Source organism: Archocentrus centrarchus, chromosome 12 (genome assembly GCF_007364275.1).
Source record: "Archocentrus centrarchus isolate MPI-CPG fArcCen1 chromosome 12, fArcCen1, whole genome shotgun sequence".
NCBI classification, from domain to species: domain Eukaryota; kingdom Metazoa; phylum Chordata; class Actinopteri; order Cichliformes; family Cichlidae; genus Archocentrus; species Archocentrus centrarchus.
The window spans coordinates 16255061-16282576 of record NC_044357.1 but is presented as its reverse complement, the minus strand read 5'-3'; the positions used below and the strand labels follow the sequence as shown (position 1 = coordinate 16282576).

At 38.5% G+C, this 27516-nt stretch overlaps 1 protein-coding gene across 3 annotated transcripts in view; it reads right to left on the bottom strand.

Moving 5' to 3' along the window:
• Positions 1–27516, bottom strand: part of sfswap (splicing factor SWAP) — a 47346-nt gene that overhangs the window by 5073 nt on the left and 14757 nt on the right. For all 3 annotated transcript variants that reach the window (XM_030742885.1, XM_030742886.1, XM_030742887.1), the window contains 14 exons: positions 26154–26379; positions 25855–25955; positions 24847–25018; positions 22903–23146; positions 22491–22643; positions 22230–22323; positions 17777–17846; positions 16854–16957; positions 16593–16722; positions 13191–13387; positions 7939–8387; positions 5515–5646; positions 4793–4933; positions 2787–2859 (listed from right to left, as the gene is read on the bottom strand). In XM_030742885.1, the coding sequence (XP_030598745.1) occupies positions 2787–2859; positions 4793–4933; positions 5515–5646; positions 7939–8387; positions 13191–13387; positions 16593–16722; positions 16854–16957; positions 17777–17846; positions 22230–22323; positions 22491–22643; positions 22903–23146; positions 24847–25018; positions 25855–25955; positions 26154–26379 (2286 nt within the window). The remainder of the gene's footprint in view (positions 1–2786; positions 2860–4792; positions 4934–5514; positions 5647–7938; positions 8388–13190; positions 13388–16592; positions 16723–16853; positions 16958–17776; positions 17847–22229; positions 22324–22490; positions 22644–22902; positions 23147–24846; positions 25019–25854; positions 25956–26153; positions 26380–27516) is intronic.

The following is a 27516-nucleotide window of genomic DNA, read 5'->3' as shown; positions in this document are numbered from 1 at the left end:
AGAAGTGACAGAATCATTGTATCGAGAAAAATAAGGACAGAGTTTAAGGAAACCAGTGATCTCTGTGCATTATATAACATTTCATCTGTCTTGTAGAACTGATACGTGTGAATGCATTTGTTTGAGGTGCATTTCTGAAAGCAGCAGAATAGCAGCTATAAATTGTCTAGCAATTCAAAAACAGGGAGGCACAGGGAAAGTGTCTGCCGAGGTCAGAATTTATTGACGAGCTATGTGTGAGGTTACATTGTGAGTAATGGGTGTGTAGCACTTATTCAGACAACTGTTTTCATTTTTAGCACCCGAATGAGACAAAGCACCAACACGGCCGACCACTTACCTACATTAAACAGACCAAATACGATCCAGACTCTCCATTACAATACAACAGCAAACCACTAAACATGTTTGTTTCCTTTTTGATTTTGGGGGGTACTTCTCATTGTTTTGGCAAATCAAAGCAGAGCCTACTGAAAATTTTATTTTTGCCTAAATAATCAAATTTTCAATATTTGATTTGAAGTTTTTTGTAAGTAAAAAAAAAAGAAAAAAATGACTTAGGCCATTATTTTAGGAGGGTGACAATATGAAATAATGACCCCCTATGAGCAAGCACTTTGGCAAAGTTGCACACCAATTCAATATTAACTTTAGTGAAGTCCAATTGGCGCAACCGAGTGTCATTACTGCCGACAGTTTGTTCCTCGGTGGGTGTGTCACAGAGTGGGGAAAAAACAGTTGGAGATGTAGAGGCAACAAAAACACTGTCAGTTTTGGAAATACTAAAATGTTCCACAAAGCACTAATTTTATGTGTGCTGTGTGTTCACACATTTTTTTCGGCCATGCAGTGTATTTGTCATTCACAAAATGAATAGGTAGACTGACATTGTCCTGTCCAGAAAATTACAGGATAGCTGCTGTAATCAACGCCAGTGCCACCTCATCAGGCTGCATCAGAAATAATTGTATGCAAATGCTGGGTTACTGTTAAATGCAACTACATTGGTGACATTGCCTACAACATGGCACTGATGTAAGCAGCATAAAAAGTTCACGGTAAAAAAAAAAAAAAAAGAAAAAAAACAGAAAAGGGATATTTTGATAGTTGGTTTAGACAACTGTCAGAAAGTGGCTACATGCAGAGCCCTGCGTGCAGCTACTACAATTTTACAGCTGGAAGTGTCTATGCTGTGCTCATCACTCAACAGGATACTGTGATGGCAACAGTGGCAGCTATTAAAACCAAACCTTTCCAGTATGTTTTTTCTTAAAAAAAAATAAAATAAAAAAAATTAAGCAATTTGAGGAATAAGTTATGGACACAAAACTGACAAGGTCCATCTTTTAAGTTGAAATGGCCAAGGACTGAATTTTAAATTTTGACAATAAAGATTCTAATTATTCTTCTAATTACTGCTGAACAGGTACTTTATGATGAGCTTTTAGAGCTTTATGCTAATAAAAAAAAACACCTGCCTGCTAATCCTAAGAGAGGTGACAGTAAAACAAAAGTGAAGTTACTCTTTGGACAGTTAATAAGCTAAAACAAATTATGAAGTTTCATAACAAATAAAAAATCCACCAACTAACAATTCTCTGTACATAGGGTGAAAAGCCACACTGAAGAATGTTGAAACCTTGCTATTTTCTTAACATGACAACCTACAGAACTTGACCTTGTGTACCTCAGCAATAGTGATAATGCTCCTTCTTGCCTGAATTTACAAGCACCACGGGAGAAAACCCTTTGAAGACCATGCACTGATTCTTCCTCCTTCCTATGCAGAGGGGTGAAATCCATCTCCCAAAAGACTTTTGCAGTCACTGGCAAGTTTGCAGAGGCTTCCGTTTTTGCCTCTTGCTCAACTGGCACCAACTAGTATTTAGTCTCTTATCCTAAATTCTTGGCAAAGCTCCCAGGATGAGATGCACGGGGCAGAAATGCATTCTACAGCCAAGATGTGCTGTTAGGAACTGCTGTTTGTTTATTAAAATAGGAGCACACGGCCAATAGCACATGCACCCCTACAGTGGTAAAGAAGAGCTCTGGAACATGATTCAATACTGTTATCCAATAAAACACTATTACCACTATAAACCAGAGCATCAGCCATCAATCAGCTGAATATAAGCTTAGCAGACCCTTTTAACAAAGCAGTACAATCTACAAATCCATTTTCACTGCTATTTTTTTTTTTTGGACAAGTGTTTCCAAGGTTATGAAAGAAATGTTAAGTTAAATTTTCAGCCAAATCAAAATAGATGAAAACTCCCAGAGGCAAGCAAAATCATGAAGTTTTGATATTGGCCGTTCCATGGCAACGGACCAAACTCAATTTGCTGCAGATGATCATGAATATGTCTGAAAGGGACTCAACCCGGTGTCCAGACAGTTTTATAATGACAGTTTCAAACTCTGAAGCTTAAAATCAGACAGGTATAATGCATGAGATTGCATTACACTGCCACTGAATACAGAGTGCAACTTTATCACATTTGCATCACATATAAAAGACAACAGCCTCTCCATGGTTCAAACAAACAAATATAGTGCACTGACGTGCTGTACAAACACATGGCAGGTACAGGGAGAAGTGGATAAATATAAAATGAGTTCAAGTCAAAAGCTATAAAAACTAGCTATATTTTGGTGTATGAAAGAACAGCACTTTCCATCCCTCCTCTTTGCATGATGGAAACAAAGAACATCACTAAGTACTTTCATTGGGTGGGATGTAAAAGTTCAGTAGAGGACATATCTGGGATAAAAGCAAAGAACAATACCTGAGTTATTTTAGACTGAACAGAGGATACTATGGATGAGGACACTGCCCTGTCTTTCTCCAGAGAACCACCCCTGAAAAAAAAAGAGGAGAAAAACAAAACAAAACAAAAAGGAGACAAAAAAAAAAGAGTTAGAAAGCATAAAACCAATCATGTAAACAAGAGAGGATATACAATATTAATATTTTTCTGACATGCTGAAAGTTCAACAGGCATCGAGAGCTATAGAAAGAGAAGATGGAAAGAGGTGCTAAAACACCAAACGCACACAACTATTTAATCATGCAGACAAATTGCAGGCCTAAAGTTCAGCTCTGTGTCTCTGTAGAAAGCGTAAATATCTCTACAGTCCAGCATTTCATAATTCATCAAGAGATTTTTTTTTCTTGTTTAAAACAGTAACAATCATGTCCAAGTTTATTGAACACAACAGGTGACAAGAAACCGCAGAAAAGACTGCTGCTGATGTCAGTTTGTAGCTTTTTGTCCTCTCAGGAAGAAAGATTTCAAGTGTGTGTGTGTGTGTGTGTGTGTGTGTGTGTGCGCGCGAGCGAGCGAACGAGAGAGAGAGAGAGAGAGAGAGAGAGAGAAAATGGCACTCAGTCAAGAGTACTACTTTCCCTCCTGGTATTAATATGGCATCATGATCCAGTTTCCTTTCCTTGTAGAAAGTAAACAGCAAAACCTTTCATCCTTTCAGCCACAGTTTAGGAAGGGGGGGGGATTGATCTTCTACTGGAATGACTTATGTGGCTGCGTGAATAATTGTGTCCCATATGAAAAGAAAACCATTCTGCTTTGTAACAAAGTACATCAGATGGCTGATATACTGGCTAAGCGATGCGTTTAAAAACAAAATTGCGGTGCATGCAATACTTAAGTTTGAACATAAAAGGAGCGGTTAAGTTCTTCGTTTTGCAAAAGTAAAAAATATTTACATTGTTTCATGTCTTCCCAGAAGCATTTTTTAATGATGGCAGATTCGAAAACAAAACCGTTGTAAACTAAACTACAAAACAAGTGAACATCCAAAAGTGCACTGGAACTGATTTACAAACTAAAGACGGCAAGACTCTTAAAATGTGGAAACTTTGCAATGAATTATGGAAATAAAGGAGGCAGGAATATTTCAGAATCTCAATCCGTAATTAGTAGGTACTATTCACCAACATTCACTAACAGGAGGAGCCTATAAAGGATCTATAAAGCAAATGTGTTTTGAATAACAGTGCATTCAGATCATAATTCTGCTTGCAAAACCTGCCAGACAAGACAGACTTAAAAAAAAAAAAAAAAAAAAAAACTATCAGGGACAGTGTGATTTCTAGGACACTGGAGCCTAACATTAGCTGGCACAATGTTAGCTTATAACCAGCTGTTGGCATTGTTTAGCCAGCTAGCTGTCAGTTGTCCAGAGACTGGAGGGCGGCATGGCAAGAAGTTACTGTGACAATATCGGGAATACATACGTGTGTACGCACTTTTTGTGTGTATTAGAGCCCTGACCTTGAGGTGACAAGGAAGAGGATGAGGTGGAAAAGAGGGAGGAGAGAAAGCAGTGGTGGAGGTCGAATGACATAATGAGAAAGAAATAATGAAAATATACATGCACAAATGTTAAATGGTCATATATAGCTTGAAAGAGCTATTTGTGATCTTTAAATTAAAAGTAACTTATGAGGCGTTTGTGAATGATCAATATTTTTAGAAACAAATAATTACAAAAACATATTTCAAGTCAGTGTAAGAGCACATCAGCATAACCTCTGCAAGCTACTTAAATAGCCAGCAGCTAAAGTGCTTCATTATAAGAGGTTTGTGCTTTTGTAACATTGTTTGTGTTGTGACAGAAAGAACCTTTTCTCTTTTACTTTAAGCTTAAAAAAACAAAAACAAAACAGAAAAACAACAAAACATTTCATTCTTCAGTAAAGAGGCTTTCAATTACATCTAGGAAATACATCTACATGCTTAGTTGGATTATTGACAAGCTTGTTGAGAGTTACCTTGAGTGGGCTAGGCTGGAGGCAGGGCTAGCTGATGGAGACAAAACTCTGCCAGGTGAAGAAAATGGTGAGACCGAGGAGGCTACAGCCTGCATCTGTCCTGAGGATGACAAGGAGCTCCTCCTTTGTTCAGCAGGAGACCTGACAAAAGCAAGAAAAAAAAAAAAATAGCAGTAGCTAAAAATTACAGATTCAGACATTAGCACTGCGCAATACACAACATATCCCTTCTGATGGCAGGGCTTGTATAATGATGTCAAAAGTAGTGGCGCAGTACCTACAGCAGTGAACCATCAGTGAGGATACAGTACCACAGTATATGAATGGGTAAGTGTCAAACATTTGACGGGTACTGTATATAAATTAGAACAAGTATTTCAATTAGATGAACTCAGTGTATTTAGCAAAACTTGCTCATGCTAATCATTGCAGTACAGTGGCTATTTTGGGCAAAATGTCTTTTAGTTATATGAAGCTGGCCTTAATGGCATAATATAAACCATGAACACTGCTTAGAGTGACCCACTGCTTTAGTAAAAATAATTAAAACTGAAGAATATCAAGAAAATATCAACTTTAAACCCAAGTGTGGCATCATTAGTGCCCCTGTCTGCCTTAAAGGCTGCAGCAATCAATGTTTTTAGTGTGAAAAAGAAGCTGTATGTGAAGATCCATGACTCTTGTTCTCAACACTACTTGATGACACCTGCTGTTAGGTTTACCTGGATCTTGAATGCCCCCTGGGCAAGCTGGAGCTGCTGCTGGGATAATGCTGTTCCCGCTCTTCATCCTCGCGTCTCCTTTCTGATGAGTTGCCCCTTCTGTCCCTTCTCCCTGGGGAGTGTGAACGGGATCTGGACAGAGGAGAACAAAGAAAATGTAAGATGTAAGAAATCATAAAATATTAGAAGGCAGAATATGAGAAAGAAGCAGATGTATTTGAAATGAGGAAAAAGAGGAGAAGGGGAAAAAAAAAAAAAAGAATAAGCCTAATGTAGTTAAAGTGACAGGGAAAAAAAACCCCGTTCAGTTCATTACTTTAATAAAAATTACATAAACAGACTCTCAAAATGGAAATACCGCTTTTTTCTAAATAATACTGTTTTCTTTTCTGGGTCAAGTATTTATGAATATTTTAAGAAATTAATAACCTTGTCAGATTTCTTTCCATAAAGGGCATAGCTAAATTTATTTTGTCCCACTGGCTGATATGCAAAGCACACATGTAGCAAACACAGCAAGGTTAGAAAATTAAACTAGATATTCCTCAACACAGACCAGGATAAGATTAAGAACAAAGCCTACTTGTGTATGTCTCTTTTCTATCATAATATACTGCTAAAAAACTTAAAAGGAACCCTTTGAAAGCACACCAGATCTCAATGGGGGAAAAAATCATGCTGGATATCTACACTGATATAGACTGGGTAATGTGTTCGGAACCAAAGGATGCCACATTATTTGATGGAAATGAAAATGATCAACCTACAGAAGGCTGAATTCAAAGACACCCTGAAAATCAAAGTGAAAAAATGATGTGGCAGGCTAGTCCATTTTGCCAGAATTTCATTGCAGCAACTCCAAATGGTACTCAGTATGTATGCATGCATGTCTATGGCCCCCATGTGATCGTATGCATGCCTGACAATGTCGAGGCATGCTCCTAATGAGCTCCTGGACAGTCTGAGGTGCACCTGGCAGGGTCAGATGAACAGAAACACAAGGTCCCAGAGGTGTTCTATTGGATTTAGGTCAGGTGAGTGTGGGGCAAGTATCAGTTCCTTCATTCTCCAGAAACTGCCTGTGTACTCTCTCCACATGAGGCAGAGCGTTGTTGTACACCAGGAGGAACCCAGGACCCACTGCACCAGCGGAGGGTCTGACAATGGGTCCAGGGATTTTAACCCAATACCTAATGGCAGTTAGGGTACTATTGCCTTGCTTGTAGAGATCTGTGCATTCCTCCATGGATATGCCTCCCCAAACCATCACTGATCGCCCACCAAATGTGACATGTCTCTCTCACATGCACTCAGGGTGAACCTGCTCTCATGTGTGAAAAGCACAGGGCCCCAGTGGAAGACCTGCCAATTCTAGTACTCTATGGCAAATGGCAATTGTGCTCCACGGTTTCGGGCAGTGAGCACAGGGCCCACTAAAGAACGTTAGGACCTCGGGCCACCGTCATGAAGACTGTTTCTGATTGTTTGGTCAGAGACATTCACACCAGTGGTCTGCTGGAGATCATTTTGTACGGTTTGTGGGTTAAGGACCTTCCACGGCTCTGTCCAGCTCACCTAGTGTCTCCTGGACTCTCCCCCATGCTCTTGAGACTGTGCTGGGAGACACAGCAAACCTTCTGGTAACAGCATGTATTGATGTGCCATTCTAGAGGAGTTGCACTACCTGTGCAAGCTCCGTAGGGTCCAGGTTTTGCCTCATGCTACCAGTATAGACACTGACCCTAGCCAAATGTAAAACTAGTGAAAAAACAGTCAGAAAAGAATAAGGAGGGGACAAAATGTCAGTGGCCTCCACCTGTAAAACCATTCCTGTTTTGGGAGTTCTCTCATTGTTGTCCCTCTAGTGCACCTAATTTCATTAACACTAAACGGGGTTCTAGCTATCAGTTGAGGTACGGTCTCATCAGGCCGTGAATTTTAGCTGTTAGCTACCAGTACGGGCTAGGTAGTGGGTGTGGCCATTAGCACTAGCAAGTAGTCAGTGGTAACTGGGGAACCCCCATCGCTGATCTGTTAATCTTTTGTGGCTAGAACCCTGCTAAAGCATCTGAAGCTGATCAACAACCCCTTCTGCTACTTAAGGGACCAGATCTATATCACAGGCGTTTAATGGAGTTGATGCTAGACTCTGATTAATATATATATATATATATATATATATATATAAATATATTGCTTAATACTAAACCTGCTTAAAGACAGCATAAACACAATGCAAAACATAAGGACAAAAAATAAACAGAAGCCATTAAAAGTCTTCCTTCCAGTTGCTTGTGGCTGGAGTGACCAGCAACATTACAGTACTCAAGCTTATTTTTTTCAGGGTGGATACAAAAATAAAATGATAATCTCAGAATTTTTTTCTGAGAGTGACAGCGTTGAATTGCATCCACAGTGTCTTACCTGGACCTGCGGGATCTCCTGTAGGCACTGGGAAGGGAATGTTTGCTCTTTGATCTCGAACTTGACCTTGATCTTGACCTCCTCTTGTGTTTTTTCTTCTTTTTGTCTTTGTCCCTCCCTTTGTTCCTATCCCTGTCTCGGTCTCTCTGTCTGTCTCTCTGTCTGTCTCGATCTCTCTGTCTGTCTCTGTCTCTATCTCTGTCTCTCTCTCTATGACGCTCTCTCTCTCTATCGCGATCTCTCTCTTTGTCACGATCTCTGACTCGTTCTGGACCTTTGGAGGAGGTAATGTAAGAGGAGGATAAAGACGATGAGCAGGACGGGGCCTCCCTGCTGTGGTGGGCTCCATGGTTCTCTACAGACAGTCTTGGATCCTGAGGATAAGCAGGTGGTGCAGGGGATATTTGAGGAGGTGCAGGATCGGTGAAAGCAGAAAAAACTTCTTGCAGCTAGAGACAAAGAAAAATTGAACAGAGAACAAAACAATATCAGTTATTTTGTTGTTTAAATTAAAAACATTTGGCACATCACAAAACAAAAAAATACAGCAAAGACCCAGGTCTGCTGAGCATCTAGAATCTAGAATCCTATATTAGACAAAAATCGGAAAACATTCCTCTACCAAAATTCCAGCAACTGGTTAAACAAAGTGGGAATGCAACAAAGTGGTAAACATGGCCCTGTCCCAAAGATTCTGAAGCATGTTGCTGTCGTCAAAGTCAAAATCCCCTTTTCCCCTTAAAATGGAACATTTTCCTCAGTTTATTCTAATGTTCTATTGTGAATAAAATATGGGTTTACAAGATTTGCACATCACTTGATTCTGTTTTTATTTACATTTTTACACAGTATTACAGGTTTTTGGAAACTGCGTTTGTATTCTATTCTATTCTATTTTTCAGACAGAGGAGCTACTTTTAACTCCTGTATTAAAAAAGGTAAAATATGTTTAGTCAGTATTTACACACCTTGGTTAAGAATATCATCATAAAGTAGATAAACTGACTTCTTAATTTTCTTGCTTGATTTCTTATGTGTTCTAAGCGCTACAGCTGTACAGTATCTACAATGACAAAAGGTGAAGAAGAAAAATGTACTTGAGATTTTTTAAAGGGACTATAAATAGTCATATGCGCACTAAAAGGGACATGGGATCGTAACAGGCTGGCTCAGGAAAAGTGAAAGTCTTACTCTCCTGGGAAATTATTGCTCATATTCTCTCCTTTAAAACAGAAGAAAAACTCTGTGGTTACACAACACAGTGCAGCCCTCTGGCTACACACTGAGTTACAACTGTCAGCTGCAAAGTGCCTCTAATTACCCCAGTGTGAGTCTGTCTGTTCATTTTAGATTGGTCAGCTGCTGGATTCACACTGAAAAAATGGCTTCAGTCCATCAGTGGATTAAATATGGCACTAAATCTTCCAAGGACAGATTTTATCTAACAGGGCTAGGTCTTAAATTGCTCTTGAGACGACCAGTTTTAAATTTGCGTATATTCCCGGTACTAAAGGGGCATCTGGATGAAAACGAACATCAAACGGCATTCTTTATGTGGTAAGACAAAAAACAAAACAAAAAACAAAAAAAAAAATCAAGGTTATGCGTTCTGCAGCATACCCATCAGAATGCATTTTTTTTCCCAAGTTCATCTTAATATCAACAAAGCTGTCTGTTCTATCTGATTCAGTCACCCCAACACTTACCCATCTGCTAAAATTTGCAAAAAAAAATGAGAGAGAGAGAGAGGAACACAGAGAAATATGGGGTGAGAGATGATGATGAAACAACACGAGAGAAGGAGCCAAATGTGTTAAAAAAGGAAAATGTGCTCATGACAGGAGAAATTAAGTGTCTTAAAACAGACAGAAGTAGGGGGGTATTTATTACACTGCGGTTTTTACACTCAATCTGCTGTCTTAAGCTTAAGGGAAAGATAATGAATTGATAGGATGAGAGGATGGTTCCAAATTAGAATTGACATATGGGAGGCTTATCCCAACACCATGCGCACAAAATGTCTGCCCTCTCACACCTGTTCTGGCAAGATACAGAAGTTCAAACAGTAAGAGGTATAGGAAAAAGGGGGGGGGGGGGGGGGGGGGGGGGGGGGGGGGGGGGGGCTGTTCTGTCCTGGGAAAAGAAAAATTACAATCTCTCAGTCTTTATGATTTTTGAATACTAAAAACAATCTCACACAGTAATTATATAGGCCACTAGATAGCAGACATCTCTAATTAATGAGAGCGTTTATTAAGTGAATCACATCAGAAACAGTCAAGCATTTCTCACGCACACAAAGGTCGTTAATTAAGCTGTCAACTTCAGAGTAAGTTTTATCCACTTCTGTTGGCAGCCGGTTAGAGAACCCAAAACAATATCACTGCTTCATATCATTATCTGCCTTTTCACTCCTGTTCCCAACAGAACCAAAGGTTCCATCAGGAGCACTGCAAGTTGTAAGAACAATCGCATTGAAAGGCGCCTGTGTTTGAATAACAGAAAGACCCATCAATTTAACAGACAGATGAAGCAGACAATGCACAGGCTAAATTTGTATCTACCTGTGAGTTTATTAGTCTGCTACAAACATAAGACATAAGTGCACCACCTTCACCAGACCTTGATGAGCCAAAACTGTAATAGGAAACAGCAGCAAATCAGAGCACTAAAAGTGTCACTAGGAAAAGGATAAATTGCCTGGGCCTGAAAAGCTTAGCCAGCGGGTTCCGTTTACTCATGTCAGTTTACACTATCCACTACACTGCTGCAGAATAATCAACATGATGGGTACTATGGGAAACATGGAGCGCTTACATCAACACTTCCAAGTCAGCTCATTTTGCAATGCATCAGCAAATGCATTCGTCCTCAAATCTACCAAGAGTCCCAACATATCCTAGTAGTGGATGATCCTGTTTTGTGACCCTCCAAATTGCTGCCTCCAATATATTCACCAGAATTTATTTTAATCATCCTAAAGCCCTTCTGATTTCTATTGACTTGCACCAAATTCAGGTAAAATGTGCTCCTCCTGATGAACAAATTGGTGAACATGCCTGAAATTTATCTTACTTAAAGGCTGATTCTAAAGTCTTGCAAACAGAGGTCAAAATCTGTGAAAAACTTTTAATACAAACTGAAAAACCTATCCACTCTAACTAATTACACTGCACTCCTAACTGTCTTGGGGGTGTGTGACTTTTAACATGGCCTATCCAATGTGTACCCTGTACCAGTGTTAATTAGATCATTTTACTACCTTTTTCCACCTCTGAGACAGACCTTGAAGACTCAATACCCACAAAGTCCACAATCTTAAACTTCTATTACATCTAACTAATAGACTGTTAATTTACAGCAGGCTACTGGCCTGAGTTTTGCTTTAGGATATGCATGCTCTGATAGCCACTGCAGAAGACAGGGAACATCTGGAAAAGAAAGAGTGGGCACAGTAGTGACAGCAGCCTGTCCACTGCCACCTGGTCTAACAGGCGTTATTCCAGTTTACCACAAATCAGTTGGGCTAACAAGAGGAGCTGACACGCTGTATCCATCACACAGGCAGGCAATCTACACATCAAATGACCACTATCAGAGACTTATTTACACTATAAAGTATTGCTGACTTTTTGTGACAGACAAAAGGCTTTAAAAATTTGCATTATTGCAACACCCTCATAGAACTTCACAAGGATCATTTTAGAACAGACATACCCCACATTAGGTGTGGAGCTTTGAGGGAGAGACCAAGGGAGGCAGCAGAGAAAAGAAAAGAAGTTTTCTATAATTCAGCTGTTCTTCTTTATTTGGAGCCACTCTGATTTGGTGATAGGCTTTGCCCCTCTACAATGTAAGCTATGAGCATTTTAGGGTATAATTAGTTGGAACTGGAAACATGGAATTGCAACAGGGATCTAGCCAGAAAAAAAAGGAGGATCGGACAACCGGGGGTGACAGTACCTCTGCCTGGCGCAGCGGCAGGCGATCAACCACTGGCTAGAACTCTACTCAAAAAAACCAAAATGTTTCTTCAAAAGTTTCACTGAACCTTTGCGTGCGCATACACGACAAAAGCAGTGCAGTTACACTATAGCTTTACACACTTTTTACCAGCCTGCAGCAAAAACACATAATTTGTTCCCATTTCTTGAGCTGAATCTAGAAAAAAATGCCAAAACACAGTTTCACAGGCATAAAACTGGATTTCTGCCCACCAACAAGGTGACTCACCAAGAGCCATTAGCCAAAAATTGACAACTCTCAGCATACTGTGCAGTGTCCTTAAAAATTTTGAAGAAACTGAACAAGTGGAAGAAAAAAGAAGTAGCAGACCTAAAACTATCAACAGGTGATCAGTATGTCCTTAAGAAATATTCGGGGGGGTGCCAGATTACACAACTACTGGACTTAAAAATCAGTTGCAATAGGAGTGATGAATCCAAATTGGAAAATCTTGGTTCTAATAGTCTTCAGTATATTTGGAGCTCACTGAACACTGAGCCATGAGTCTGCAGCCATCTGTGAAACATGGTGGAGGCCTTACAAACTGTATTCCCATGTATGTTTGCACGTTTCAATAAATCAGTGTATCCATTTCCCATTTTTCTAGCAAAATATAAAGAAATGAGGGGCGGTAAAGTCTAAAAAGATAATCGGTAAAACTCACCACTAACCACAGCCTGAGGAGATCTGGCCAAAAATTTAGACCTTTAAGAGCCTGCTGCAACAAGTTTGATGTTTCAGTTGATCTGATAACATTTTTGACTATTCTCTAGCTGCTACTGGTGCAATAGTGGGTGTTTTTTTTTTTTTTTTTTTAAACCAAACCACATATTACAAAATACCCTCGATTCACTCCAATCATTTATACTCTTTATATCCAAGGACTCTGAAACAAAATGCAGTGAGAGTCACATTTTCCCCAAACTGTGAGTTTAGGACTGGTTGGCCAAATAAATGTGCAGGGAAAACTGTCACTGTAAAGTAAATGACAGAATCATGGTGAGTACATATGGTGGGGGTGTGTCAGTTTTATTTTGAGAAAAACACATTTGCGTTTCAAAATAATACAAATATCTGGTCAAAGGCATTAATATTACACTAAGTTGAATATCTATCAAATTTAAAATGAATGACATTTCACTTTACACTATTCTTAGTTAAAAAAAAAAAAAAAAAAAAAAGAAGAAAAGAGAAAGTGTCATACAGAGATAATGAAAAACACTATCCCATGTCAACCATTCACTTACCTCAAGTTGTGCACATGCATCTAGCTCAGCTCTCTTGGCCTCAGGCTCTCCAGTGAATGGGTTGCGGAGAGTCTGTAGGAAGAGTGCAGCCTTCCTCTTCCTCTCTGCCTGTAGCTGTTTCTCCTTGGACTCTTTAGATGCCTGGGCCAGCTTCTCCCTGGCTGCAGCTGCAAGGCGATCCTCCAGTTTCTGCTTAGCTAAGTGACGAGAAATGAGAGGGTAAACACAGGAGACATGCCTGGATTGCAGGCAGTGTCCCTTTTTTGTTTTTCTCACTGCCAGATATACACCTACTAAATTGTGGTAACAAAGGAGCGACTCCTTCTGATTCTTTTATTTCTCTGTGGAAATAAAAGAATTAATAAAGAAAGAGGGAGAAATGAGGAACAAAAGATGGAAACATGGAGAAACAGGAGACGTGGGGGGAAAAGTCACACTTGCTAAGTGGGAAAACAAGCAAAGATTATAAGAGTAATTTTCTACTCTTACTGTCACATCTAAGGTAATGTCTGGCACTTTTCTGACTTTCCAAGTGCCGCAGAGTGACAAAGTTTCTACTCGAAAAGATAAGGCCCGACTAAGTCCCTGGTGATGCATAATTTCATGCAATTCAAGGTTTGTACAGAGTAGGAGGGAACGTGGGTGGAGAAGAGAAGACGGGCATCTAACTGACAATGGGAGTGGAAAAAATGCATGGTTTGAGAGATGAGGAAAGGAGATGAAGTGACAGAGGCGGATAGGGATACATAGGTAAGAAGAGCACAAAGAATGAAACGGGGCACTGGGAGCAACACACACACAAAAAAAAAAAAAAAAAAAAAAAAGGGAAGACAAGACAGTATAAAAGCAAATGCTTCCGGAAAACAAGTTGTATAAGTTATGCAACTGCTGGGTCTACTGTTATGTCTTTGGGGTTAAAAATAGGCTGGCTGCTAAGGCAAATCATATTTGACGACAATGAGCAACAGCCAAGCGGCGCAGACTCCATCTGTATCCTAGACACTGACATACTCCTGGCTAGTCTCAATCTGATATTTATAGACAACTGAACTGTATTTATAGACAAATTTGACTAATGTTATAGAATAATAAAACTAAATAAACCTGCTTTACACGCAATTACTTAATTAAATGCACGATCATTTTCCAGCTATATTAAGTCATTATTTTAGAGATGTATCAGGCAAACTGCCGAACATTCTCCAGGTCTTCAGGTTAACTGCTTTTCTTTCCTCTAATCACTAAAGATGATAATCAGATTTTTTTTTGGGGGGGGGTGCTGCTGGCTGGTTGTTTGAGGGACGAAGCCTTATGACTGTTAAAATGAAAGTTTATTAAAGCCTTTCTTGGCTTCTTGAAAAGAACTAGAGGCCCCAAAAATGAGGCAGCATGCATTTGCTGAATTCTCCTAGCTGGAGGCTTCAGGTCGTCTTTATTTCCTCCAACAAATTAAGAAATGTCTCAGCAATCGATACGTTCTGACAAACACCTTCCTCAGGCATTTCAAATAAAGTATCACAAGTGGAGAAAATTCTCCTTCTACCACCACAAACGCTCTTGTTCCTCAAAGAGGAACTGCTGCACCCGTATCAAGCACAAAACGGGTTACATCATGATATTTTTTTCGGGTGTTGAATAATGGTGTAATTAGCAGTGAATCGATTATAGCAGCCTTCATTAAAAATAAAAAATAAATAAAGCACATTGAATGATTCATTCACATATAGCCCTCCCTCATTTTTTTCTTTTTTAGTCTGAAATGGAGGTTTCTACAAAGACATATGCATCGAGCTCAATCAAAAAAAAAAAAATAATAAAATAAAATAAAAATTACCCCACACCTTTCGATTACTAACTTTTCACTTAACATCTTTAGTTAACACCAAACCTGGCTAAGCACTGTAATTGTGAATAAATTAATGCAAGTTGTGCTTTTACCATAGCTATGAAACACACACAATTCAATGGAAAATGTCTGCAGCCTAAACTATTTATGTAGTTATCCCCGGAAACCGCATGTGTGGCTGTTTTCCAGCCCATCAACACAGATTAGGGTTTTGCAGCCTGCCACCGTTTCACCTATCTGATCAAGTTAGGCCTGCTGACTGACAGCCACTTTGCCGTACAGCAAAGCCAATTCAGTCAGCTTTTTATCAGGGTCTTCTAGTCTTTCTCTGGCCGCCTGTCAGCTCCAAGAGAGGCCATTACACTCAAAGAGTGTTCCACTGAACCTAAACAGGACCTGTCAACCCTTTCGATGCTGGAAAGTTACACATTTGTCTTTGATTGACTGTCCGGGTATCGTTTCAGTCTCCATTCTGCCTCTGTCTTTCTGGTCGGAGAGATTATTACTCTTACTCTCTCAGCCAAGATATCAATGCAGCATTTTTAAAGACTGCAGGGTATCAACTGACAAAAAGGTTGACATGTCAATCATGTGTCTGTGACAAGCGTGGGGACAGGCATTTAATAATACAGGTTTTTGTTATCAGATAAGTCACTGAAACTGTCCAGTTTCTTGAAGCTGGGGAAGAACTGCAGATTTCTGAGGTTGTCAAATTATAACAAGATCCAAAAAAAAATGAACTTCAAGTACATCAATTTTCAGATTCCACTTAAAAAATAATGAAAATGAAATAGCTTCTGAAATCATTATCTAGTAGATACAAAGTTTTTTAATACTTGACTAACCCCGAAAATAAAATCTGTAAACCTTTTTTTTTCCTATAATCTTTCAATCTTTTGTGAAGGAGATTCTGCAAAAACTATTACAGTACTGTTATCAAAGCCCTGATTTGAGCATACAGCGTAAAGCTCTTACAGAACAAAACAAGATTTTTCTGAATATGCATTAAGATGCATATGAGTATTTCTATGTTTTCTTCAAGCAAAATGACTATATTTTTAGCAACAGATTTTTTTATTGAAAGACTGCTGAGCCAGCATGATGACATTCTATATTCATAACTTCATTATGCCACTGGGAGAGATGTATATCATTTACTTTATCTCTTACTTCAGGGTACACCCTGTTGAGGGAATTTATAATTTAGACATGGTGAACTTCAGACAACCCCCCACCCCCACCCCCGTCCCAGAAAGCCAGTAGATGTGAGAGAAATGACTTGGAACCTTGCTATTGCTGAAACAAAGACCTCAGTTTTAGCCAGCCCACATTAAATAGCCATTGAGCTGAAAAAAATCATCACAAGTTGTTTTTTCCAATATCTTAACTGCACAGGCAGAATGGGGGAGTTTCAGAGCACAAGAATGTTTTACAACACATCAAAAATATACTTAGATTTTTTCTGTGGTAGTCCTGCCTAAAATCAGCATTCAAAGAGCTACAGTTCCTTAATACTGTTATTGTATTTTAATTTTCTTTTTTTTTTTGACTGTTACCTTGCTTTGCTTCCAACTCCTCCAAACTGAGGGTGGGTTTCTTCTCTTCCGGCACAATAACTGGAGGAGGCTCCTTGTCAACCAACTCAGCTCCACCCATCACAGCTTCTAGTCCCACCTCTTCTAACAACTTCAAGCAGACATGTCAGATGTTTTAGCACCATTTTAAGAATAAATTAATATTCAAAGATTAGTTTTGTATCTGCAAAAAAACTACCCTAGATCTAAAGTGAGTGTAAAACAGACAAAGCTGAGCTAGACCTTGTCCTCATCTGAGTCATCGTCCAGTCGAACTCTGTTCTTCTCCAGTGGCAGCATGTCATTTTCCTTTGCCTTGATGGCAAAAGAGATGGGCGCAAAAGAGGCTGTAATGGCATGAAGACATAAGGTTAAATTGATTGAGAAAAAGCAAAAAAGGATTCAGGTGACTGCACATTCAAAACAGGTCCACAACTGAATCTTTTGTTTGACATTTTTTCTTTTTTAGCTTTAAGTATTGGAAAGGTTCAGGAGACAACAGAATATGAAAAATAAGAAAACAGACAGATAAACATGATGATGAAAAAGTAGCGAGAAGAACTGAAGAAAGTAAAGATGCCTGATTTTATTTTTTTAAAAAAAGACAGAAAGACAGACATGCACAATACAAAGTACTATTTTATAATAAAATATCTCTGGCCTCCTGGAGATGAAAGAGATCCAATGTTTCCCATTCCCTTAAGAAGTAACCTTAATATAGGACCTTGATCTTTATTGTGAAAGGCTGGATAGTTTACTTGTGTAACTAATCCAGCTAGTTATTAGTTTTCCCTCGCGTACTCCCTGATATATTGCATCTGAGGTGTACGTGTGAATGCCTCAATTTGAATATGTGTGCATGTTTATGGCTCCCGCCAGCATAGTGGTAAGCAGAGTCTTTCATCTTTGCATAGCCATTTCCGGCCTGATATTACCAAATGAAATTGCCCGCATAAATACCAACAGACTCATGGGCGGCTATGCAGAGACAACAGTATGACACATACAAACACCCGCATGCACAGCAGAGCAAATACGTTCATATACTCATATTTCCCCAAAGGCTTTGCATCCCATTCACTGAAGTAATAAATTAAAGAAAAGAAATGTGCAAGTAGCCCTGTGGTCTGACAATGAGTTTATTGCAGCCTGCATTAGTGTCCTACCTTTTGTCAGCTTGGATTCCTTGGCTGCCATGTCTGATTGAAGCTTATTAGAATCACCTACTGTTTCACTCTAGATGAAGCAAGAGAGAATAAGGACAGAAAAGGAGAAAAAAAAAAGGATCAGCCTGCTTTTCTTTAAAATGTTAAAAGCTAAACCATTAACATTTTCCAGAGGCCACACAAATTCTCTACATACTCTAAATTTGATGGCATTTTTCAGCAATGAATCCACATTATGAGTAAACCAGTAGAACAAGAGACAGATGGTGCTGAAAATGAGATTTCTTGGGAACTTGCATGCCTCCATTTTTACATCATGTACTGTGGATTTGATGTAAAGCAGCAATATGTTAAAAAAGCAGGTGCTGGGAAAGTTTTCAAAAGACATACTGTCTGTCAGTAAAAAATAAACAATATTTAATTGGCTAGGTAGCTGAAAGAAGCCACCTTCAGTGTTTGCATGGTATATTCATGGTATAACATCAATGATGGGTGGATCACTGAATGAGTCACTCCAGTCCTTTGGTTTCCAATGAAACAATAACACTTGCATTCAATTACTATAATTATCCATCTGCAGGGATTTCACATACTTTAAAAAAAACAAAAAAACAAAGTGGTATGAGGATATTACATGTTGAAACCAAGTTGACAAGTCTGACATGCAGTTGAGGAAGAAAAGAAAGTAGACACAGGTCGGCTACAATTTCTGTGTGGCTAAATCTTAACACAGCCTCTTTTAGGCAGCGTTCCTGTAATTTCTTTAAGTAGTCATCAGGAATAGTTTTGCTGTTTCTTGAAGGACATTCAAAGCTTTTCTTGGGATGTTGGCTGCCTTTTGTTCTGTAGTTTGTCAAGACCATCGTGCATTGCTTCAATAATGCTGAGGTCCAGGCTCTGCGGAGGCCAATCCCTAACTGATAATGTTTCCATTGTGTGTCCAGGTATGCTTTTATTGCATTGACAGTGTGTTTGGGATCATTGTGATGCTGAAAAATGAAGCTGTTGCCAATCAGATGCTTTCCAGATGGTGGATCAAAATCTGATGGAACTTTTCTGCTTTAGTGCTTTAATTTCCCCAATTTTTCAATAAATTAAAATGATCTTCTGTATTGAAAAGTTCATTGAACATTTGTTTTGTTTTGCAGTAGAAAAATAAACAGGGTTTGTAAATATTAAGTGACACACCATTTCTGAAATGAAGAATTGTGGGCAACGCGGTAACATAAAGATGATAAAGTTTAAATACGCGCCATGGTGAGGGGCCTTGAGCGGTTTGGCATCTCATTGCACAAATTATTTCTCTGAATGATTACCAGGATCAATTCATATAGTCCCAGACTTATCTAGGATTGTAATTAGACTGTGACAAAGCTTTCTAAAATTCCTCTATATAGTCTGTTACTCCTCAAATCAACAAAGTATCTTGACAAAGCCCTTATGACCGGCTTGTGTGCACAGGCCACATAAACAGAAACCCTCTGTAGTAATACCTGTGGACCAAGTGCTCCTAGCTGCAATCCCAAATTTAAAATGCTGATGGAATGAGATGGAAAAGTGATGATGAAGCCAATGCCACAGGGGGGGAAGAAAAACATTGTGAGAAACATTTTATCATGTTTGAAGAACGCTTCAAAGGCAACCATCTACTATTCAGCTGTAACTGAACAGTGCTTTCAACAGTCAAAGTACTGTGAAACACCCAGAGAATAAAACTCCTAGGAAAAAAAAAACACTTTAAAGTCAAAACTCACAGGAGAAGAAGCAAGGCGAAAAAACACACTACAACATTCTGGGATGACCTCAATTGTAAAACGTAGGAATCTGATTGCTGTCACAATGACACCTTTTGCTTAGCTTGTACAATCCTTAAATTTATTCACAGGTAACGCTTGAACACAGAATAGTTAAGAGGGTAATAACACCTCCTTCGCTGATATGAAATCACAAGCTCTTCAGACTTGGGCTACTCAAGGAAACTGGTTGGATTTCACAGAGGTTTATATTTCCCATAGCCTGCAATTGACCCTTCGCCAAACGAATTAGATTGAGGTGCCTGCTTTGTTTCATTTCCCTGATTTGTTCCAAAAACACTTTAACCCCAACTGACATTAAACTGTCAGCTCAATATAAAAATAAATTGGAAAACAGGCACAGCCATTGTGACATTTTGTTTTTGAAAATTAAATCAATTTAATCTAATTGAAAATCTGTCACATTAAAGTACAGTTTTCTAGCAAAATACGGAACATTGTACTTGATGTGCAAAATTCATTTAATTGTGGATAATATAAACTAGAGGGGATGGAAACAGCCGTGCTGTATATCTTACACGTGTGTGTGTGTGTGTGTGTGTGTGTGTGTGTGTGTGTGTGTGTGTGTGTGTGTGTGTGTGTGTGTGTGTGTGTGTGTGTAGTGCTGTGGCCATATTCAACCTGTCAGCTCGTCTCCCTCATAATTTTCTTACAAATCTGACATCACTTTTTTTTTTTTTTTTTTTTTTGGATTGGATAAAATTTCTTCCTTTCTAAGGTGCTCATTTTGTCACACTCCAATATTTGATTTTTTTAATTATAAAGGTTCTTCCATAAATGATGTAAGACTACAGTTTACTATTAGATGCCACAGCAAAAGGAAAGCATATATAAAAAAGGTACAGGATTTCAGAAAGTGTCATATTCAACCTAGACTACAGACAAAACTGTGAGAAAGGTCTGGACTATTTACAATATACTCCTTTTCCAATTTCATTTATACACTAATAAAATGTAGAATATTTATTATTTTAAAAATTGTATTTATACTAGTAGTATATGAGGCAACATTAACTTTTTGCATCAAGTATAAAACTACAAATAATAGCACTGACTGAGAGCAGCACACTGCATCCTATTAGCCAACAAAAAAAATGAACACAAGACAGATTTTTCTGATATAAAAAGCCAAGCACTGCTTGCTGAAGCAGCCTGAGCTGTCATAATGGACCACACTTCCTACCACTCTGACAAGCTAATAAATTTGATTCGACATAAAACAAATCGCTCCTTACAAAATTCACTTACTTCTTACTGTTTTATTTCTAGACACAACGGCAAGATATAGAAGAATATGAAATACGCATCCATATTCATACGTATGAGGGATCTCATCTCTCATTCATCTATCTGTTTCACTGTTGGCATCACAGACGCATCTCCTGAGAGCAAAAATGGACTGGTAGGGATCTGACTTAGAAACAGATGAGAGAACGCCAAAGCTCAGCTTGGAAACCTGAAAAGCTCTCAAGCTGAGGCATAAGCATGCTATGCAGTTTAATTAATTTAATAATAACAACTCATACCAGATGAAGTCAAGTGAGTCAAATTTGTAAACCAGGTGGGGTTTTTCTTCAGTGGCAAAACTCTGAGCTTTAAAAGTCTTGAAAGTAGAGACTGAATGACAAGTTAAGCTGGCGAGCTAGTCTATTACTTTGTTTCTCAGTAAAAACGGTTGAATCCACCTCTTGTCATCTGATCTCTTCCTTGTTCTCTGTGTTATCCTGTTATCATTGCCAAAGTTTTAATAGAGATTTTTCAAATTTTAGTACTGCAGGTCCAAATGCATCAACAACAAAAAGCAACTAAAGTCGAGCTTGAATGTAGGTCCAGTGAACGATTAGATAACTGCTCCCATTCTAAACTTAGGATGCAAATGCAGTAATTTAAGAAAGTGAAACTGAAAAATAAGCTGACAAGCATGAGCTACACCGAGAAACACAAGCTGAAGCTTTAGAAAAGACTCGCCAGTGCTGCAACTTTAACACTGCAGTTGGGTCTTATACCCACTGAAGGCAAAGCAGCCTAAAAAACATATCACTCTCTTGAAATAATGGCCCAAGTCATTTTTTTTAACAAGTTTTATTTTTGGCTAAATCATAATTTTTTCAATGTTTGGTTCACTTTTTTTTTTTTTTTCCTTCCTGAAATTTAAAAAGTCTTTGGCCATTATTTTAAGAGGATGACAATATATAAGAGAAGCGCCCAAATTGTGCAAAATTAATTACACTGAGTATTCCATTAGAAAAATGTTCTTAACCATCTTTGTAAAACTCTTCCAGTACCCCACGTCCATGACAGCACTGCTCCTTGTAGCCACAGCTTTATTAAGCTCTTAAGGGCTTTATGTGGTAATCTTAATCATTTATGGATCTCTAGCAGCTGTGATGCAAATGAGAAAACTGCTACAGTACAGTCATTATAAACTGTTACAATTTATTATCTAGGAACAACTTCTGATACTTCTAAGCTTCATGTCTGTAAAGAAGGTACTGTTCACTAAATCAAACACCTTCCAGCTTAAAAAAAATTTTTTGACTGAAGGAATCAAAATTGGGACAGTGATGCTAAACTGCAAAGAAATCTAAAGAGAATTAGATTAATATGCACAGAAACATACAGTGTAAATCTTATATTACCTCTGGCAAGCCTTTTCCTTCCTTTTGCATGAAGTATTTCTTCTTAAATTCGTAATAGGTGTTGTACTGATGCCAAGACTGCAGAAATTCAAACCTACAGTGCACAGAAAGAAGAACACATACCACGATGAGAGGTGAGCACTCACAAATGATGATGAGGATGATAGAGGCTCAGCAGTATGATGGCAAAATTACCGATAAGAGTTCCTAAAACTAAGATGTGATTGGAACAGCAGATTTATTGCTGGTAGGAAAACTTACCGGGGATCATTCTTGGCACGGACACTCGCCTCAAACTTCAGACCGTTCCTTGCAACATACTCAGCCAGCTTGTCTATGACTGGCTGGATGTCAGGTGGTGGGGGAATGATGGCTGGTGCAGCTGGTGCAGAAACTGGAAGTTCAGCTTTTGAGCTGTTTGAAGGGAAAGTTTAAAATGTGATGACATTTTATCTTCTAAAGGTTTACCTTTTTAAACTGTTGTGTTCTTTCTTGTGTCTAAATATATCATGTAATAATTTTATTTAAAATGAAATGGCCTCATTCCCTACACATGGCAAGCAAAGATACTAACTTAGCTTTTTAGTTATATGCTAAATAAAAACAATGATTTCTGATTAAGGTAAAATTAAACTAAAATGATATCAAGGCTTAATGCAATGGTACATCCTACCTGGTTTCTGGTACACTTGCTGGAGGAACAGAGGCCTGAGTGGGGGCTGTAGCTGGTGATGCTACTGTGACAGTTTCAGCAGGGGTAGGTGCAGATCCCAAATTAGCCAATACCTCGGTTGAAGCAGGTGGCGCCATGACAGTTGAGGTCATATTGTTATAGTATGAGGTGGCATCTATACCTGGGGGAGGCGGAGCTAAGCAGAACGATCCATCTGGTAGCATGTAGTATCCATAGTACACTGCTGCTGAAAACAATTCAGGAAGAAATCAGATCAACAACAGGTGACTTCCACAAATTATTCAACTGTGCCTGATGAGAAGACATTAACTTCTGTAAATATGGTTACATTACAAAAAACTGACATTTGCACAGATTTCCAAATGCTTTGGAAACAGGGTTATATAAATCCGCATGTGTCCCACGTCCAAAAAAAGCTTCTCGATCAACAGTTGTGATATAAACTAAGAGTGTTTATTGAAAAAGAAAGAAGAAGGTGCAATAAAAGGACAAGACAAAATAAATGGCCAGTGTCAAAGTGGAGCCACAGTGATATTAACACATTAGTCACCAAGCTGGTTGGCTTTAATGACACATCAAAATTTCTCAAGTCAAGAAAATATAAAGTCTTGCCAGGAGTTTTGATAGACTGTTTGGGTTCTTGCTCCACTTTAAACCACACATTTAAACCTTTAGTTCTCTTTACCATTGTCTCCAGCAGGGTCTCCCTGTTTGTGTGTGCTGAGAGTGCAGATCAGATAGCTGACCTGCTCCATACACATTAACTCCAAGAGGTACCCCTCTTTTTAACATCGTGTTTTAATAACCGTAGCTAGGCATAACAACAATCTCACTGTTGTGATGTTTTCTGCAGAAATGTGGAAAGGCTTTGATGTTCAGACCTTAAACATTGATGTGTGTGGCAAAAACAAACATATGCATGAGTAGTTTTGATGTTTTCCTGAAATGAGTTTGGGTAGAGTGAAACTATGAGTTAGAAACTGAAAGTTGCTGTCTTGATTTTTTTCCCCTGACATTACTGCCATATTCCAAAAAAATAATTTCTTAATGAGAACAGAAACTCAAGACACTCGAGAGAGACATCCAATTATTATCATGAGCAAGCCTATCAGCTCAAATCATGTCACGCATTCATTCTTTAGGTAAAGTTAGGTAAACAGGTATTTCACGATTAAAAGTTTGCTGTTATGTACAAAAATTGTTCCAAAGACTAGCACTGTACTATGTTACACCTTTTCATTTTTTTTATTTTGAACGATTTACTATTGTTCAAGAGTTTTGTATGAGCTCTGTCTTACAGTTACTGTGTGCATTTGTCAAAGCACGCGAGTGTCACTCCTGAGAGAGGCTATATTGAGTATTCTTTAATGTTTTAAAGCGCTGTGGTTTGAGCTCAGAGAATGTTCATAAATTTATATCCCTGCAAGTTAATACTTAATACCAATTTAGACATACAAAACTGAAAAGAAGTCTGAACAATCCCTTCAACGTCACATGAAAAATTTTAAACACATTCAAATACTTTGTTTTGATATCCTGACCAGCACTGCAGTTATGTGTTTCTCATTTTATCAAGCCTTCAGCTCTGTCTACCTGACCTGTGTATGTGGATCTAAGTGCTGGCTCAGGTTAGGGTCACCATTTAGGATGCCTGGTCTCCTCCAGGAAACAAACAAACAAAAAAAACCCACTAAATTCAATATTACTTTGCTGCTAAAAGGCTGAAAAACTCTTTTTATCAATGATGGACTATGCTCAGTATTAGCAGAGAGGGTTTTGTCAAGTAACTGGCAGCGCCTAAGATAGAAGCTGAACAAAATCATACAGATGGACCCAAAATGGATTGTAACAGTAATGACCACAACTAAAGAGACTATAAAAGAAATGTCAGATTTGTTGTTCTATCAGGATGACTGTACTCACGGTCAGCACTGTACTGTGTTGGTAGACTAGCTGGAGCTTCCTCTGGGTTTGTTGCTACTGCTGCTGCTGCCGTTGCTGCTGCTGCTGCTGCTGCTGCTGTCCCATTTCTTTCTTGTTGGGCTTTCTGAATTAGTGCTGCCAGGGGGTGATCTGGGTCCATTACCTTAAGAGGCTATAAGACAAAAAAGGCCAGTCTGGTGAAAATAACATATCGCACACATTATGTTATTTGTTACAAAGGAATACTAAAGCAAGTGAGCTCTTACAAGTATTATATGAGACGGGACCATTTTAATGCATTAATACATATGTTCATACAAATATTCAAAGCCCTTTAAAATAGCATGTATTTAAATATAGTGCCACATTCAAATAAAATTAAAACTCATACATACCTTCCTTATTATTATTTTAATACTTCCTTAGTATTAAAATTCTGCAAGATTTTAAGCTTTAACCCCATTAAACATTAAAATATGAGTCCTCTGTAGAAAATTACACCGGCTAATCTGAAAACAAAATCCCTCTTGATGGGAGACAACTGTTAGGCAGCTTCTACTAAAAGGAGCTCATTATGTTGCTTTAAAAAGCCACGCTCCCATTCTTGCTGCACAAAGACTAATGGCTCTAATGACAAGGCACATGAAAGCACTAACAACTGAAGGAGCATAAAGACCGGGAAGCAGAATAAAGCTGTAAGATATTAGTTTCAGTAACAGACGTGGGCAGCATTAAAGCGATGTAAATTCAATTTCAGATGCCAGATGGTGCTACTGGTTCGAAATGCACTCTTACACAACACAAAGATGACGTGTCAAAACCGTTTCAGCCAGACTGTGGAAAAGTTTAACTTCAGCAAGTTCAACATCAGCATCACATTAGGCTGAGGAAGTTTTCCTATTACTATTCCAGTGGACCAGCTGAGAAAAAATGCCCTTGTAACAAGCTCATTTGTGGAAAACTTGAGGTTTCACAGAACTGTGAGACAAAAATATGTGTTTACAGTACCTTCATTAGCTCCTCCAGACGAGAGCACTTTTTAGGGGCGAAGAGGCTGGGATGGAGGTAGCTCCCATCTCCGTCCACATCTGAATCATCAGAATCAGATTCTGCAGAAAGAGAAAAAATAATGAATGAACGTCTGAACAAAAATATTTAACCTTACAGTTAATGCAAATGATTAATGGTTTTAGCATATTTTTTACACCGTTTGACTGCTTTTGTGTTATCAAGAGACACTTCCTGTTTCTGCAAATTTAATGTCAACATGAGTGCTGTGGATCCAGAGAATGCTTTCTGTAACTCACCCTGTGACTGCTCTTGCTTGCTGTCGGAGGCAACATTGTATCGACCTTCTTTCATGGACCGCAGGATGTATTTGTAATAAGGGTTCAGGTAATGGTCAAATCGAAGAAAGTCAAACTGGGAGTTACCAGCCTGCTTAGCCTTCAGCACAATCTCAAACTGAGCCCCCTGCTGACATACAAAGTTGGCCGTCTTCTCAATGATGTTGTGGGTCTTGATGGTTGCCGGCTAAAAAACAGTCAAGAAATTAAGACTTTTTTTTTTTACACTGTAGACATTGTTTCTATTATTAGGTTGTAGTTTCTAAAAAAAAATTGCAAAGGAGAAAATATATCTCATTCAAATAGTTTTTGAAGCATGGTGAAAAATTTGTGGCAAATAAGCATCAGCACCATAGAAAGGGCATTAAGATGCAATGCACAGTATACCAAGGACAAAAGCAATTTTGTTACAGAAACATTTTCATGCTCAGCACTCTTATGCTCATTGTGATGACATTAATTCTGAAAATACACATGGGTGGAAATCAGTGGAACAAGAAATGGTCCATTATTCATTCATTATTGTTCGCCTTGTGTGCTTTCAATGATTAATCATTGGCAATACCTAGAGAGTACAGAGAAGTGCTGCAATCTTCCTAAGAATATACATATCCCATCAAGTTGAAAGTCATAATAAATACTACCTTTCAGAACACCGGCCAAAAAGAGACCGGTGTCCAACAAAAACAAACCATTACTGTCTCTTAAGCTGCCAAGAAATTCCTGACACACAAAAACTCCCCTCACTTCCACTTGCGAACATAACAATTAGGGGAGAGGGGTGTCTAAAATCTTTACTTACTTATTTTATGTTTATTTAATAAAAACAAGGAAAAAATGCTTCCTCGCACCTATTATTCTGTAACAGTGTTGCCCAAAGAATACCGAGAGCACTCTGAAAGATGTACCATTTATAACCTCTCAGTTACGGAAAAGAAAGGTTAGTGAGTAAAGATTAGTTTACACATTATGTGACCTATTGCTAGTGGTGTGCTAAAATGTGACTTCAACAGGCTTAGTTAATCTAAAATGTTCAAAAACATCTGAGGCCAAGCACCTGCTCTGCTCTTTCCCAGTCCTGCCCATCATTCTGCTATAAGGGCAAACAATAATAATAATAATAATAATAATGGTTAAAAATCTTTATAATAATGGCAAATGAAAATGGAAAAAGTCTACCATAAGAATACTAAAACAGAACAAAATTAGGCAAACCTAATTAATAGACTGGTATCTGCTATAATAAAGCTGTTTCTTCATAGCATATGAATAATTTAATCTTACCATCTTAATAATTCTGAACCAGAGCCTTGAGTAGTTTCAT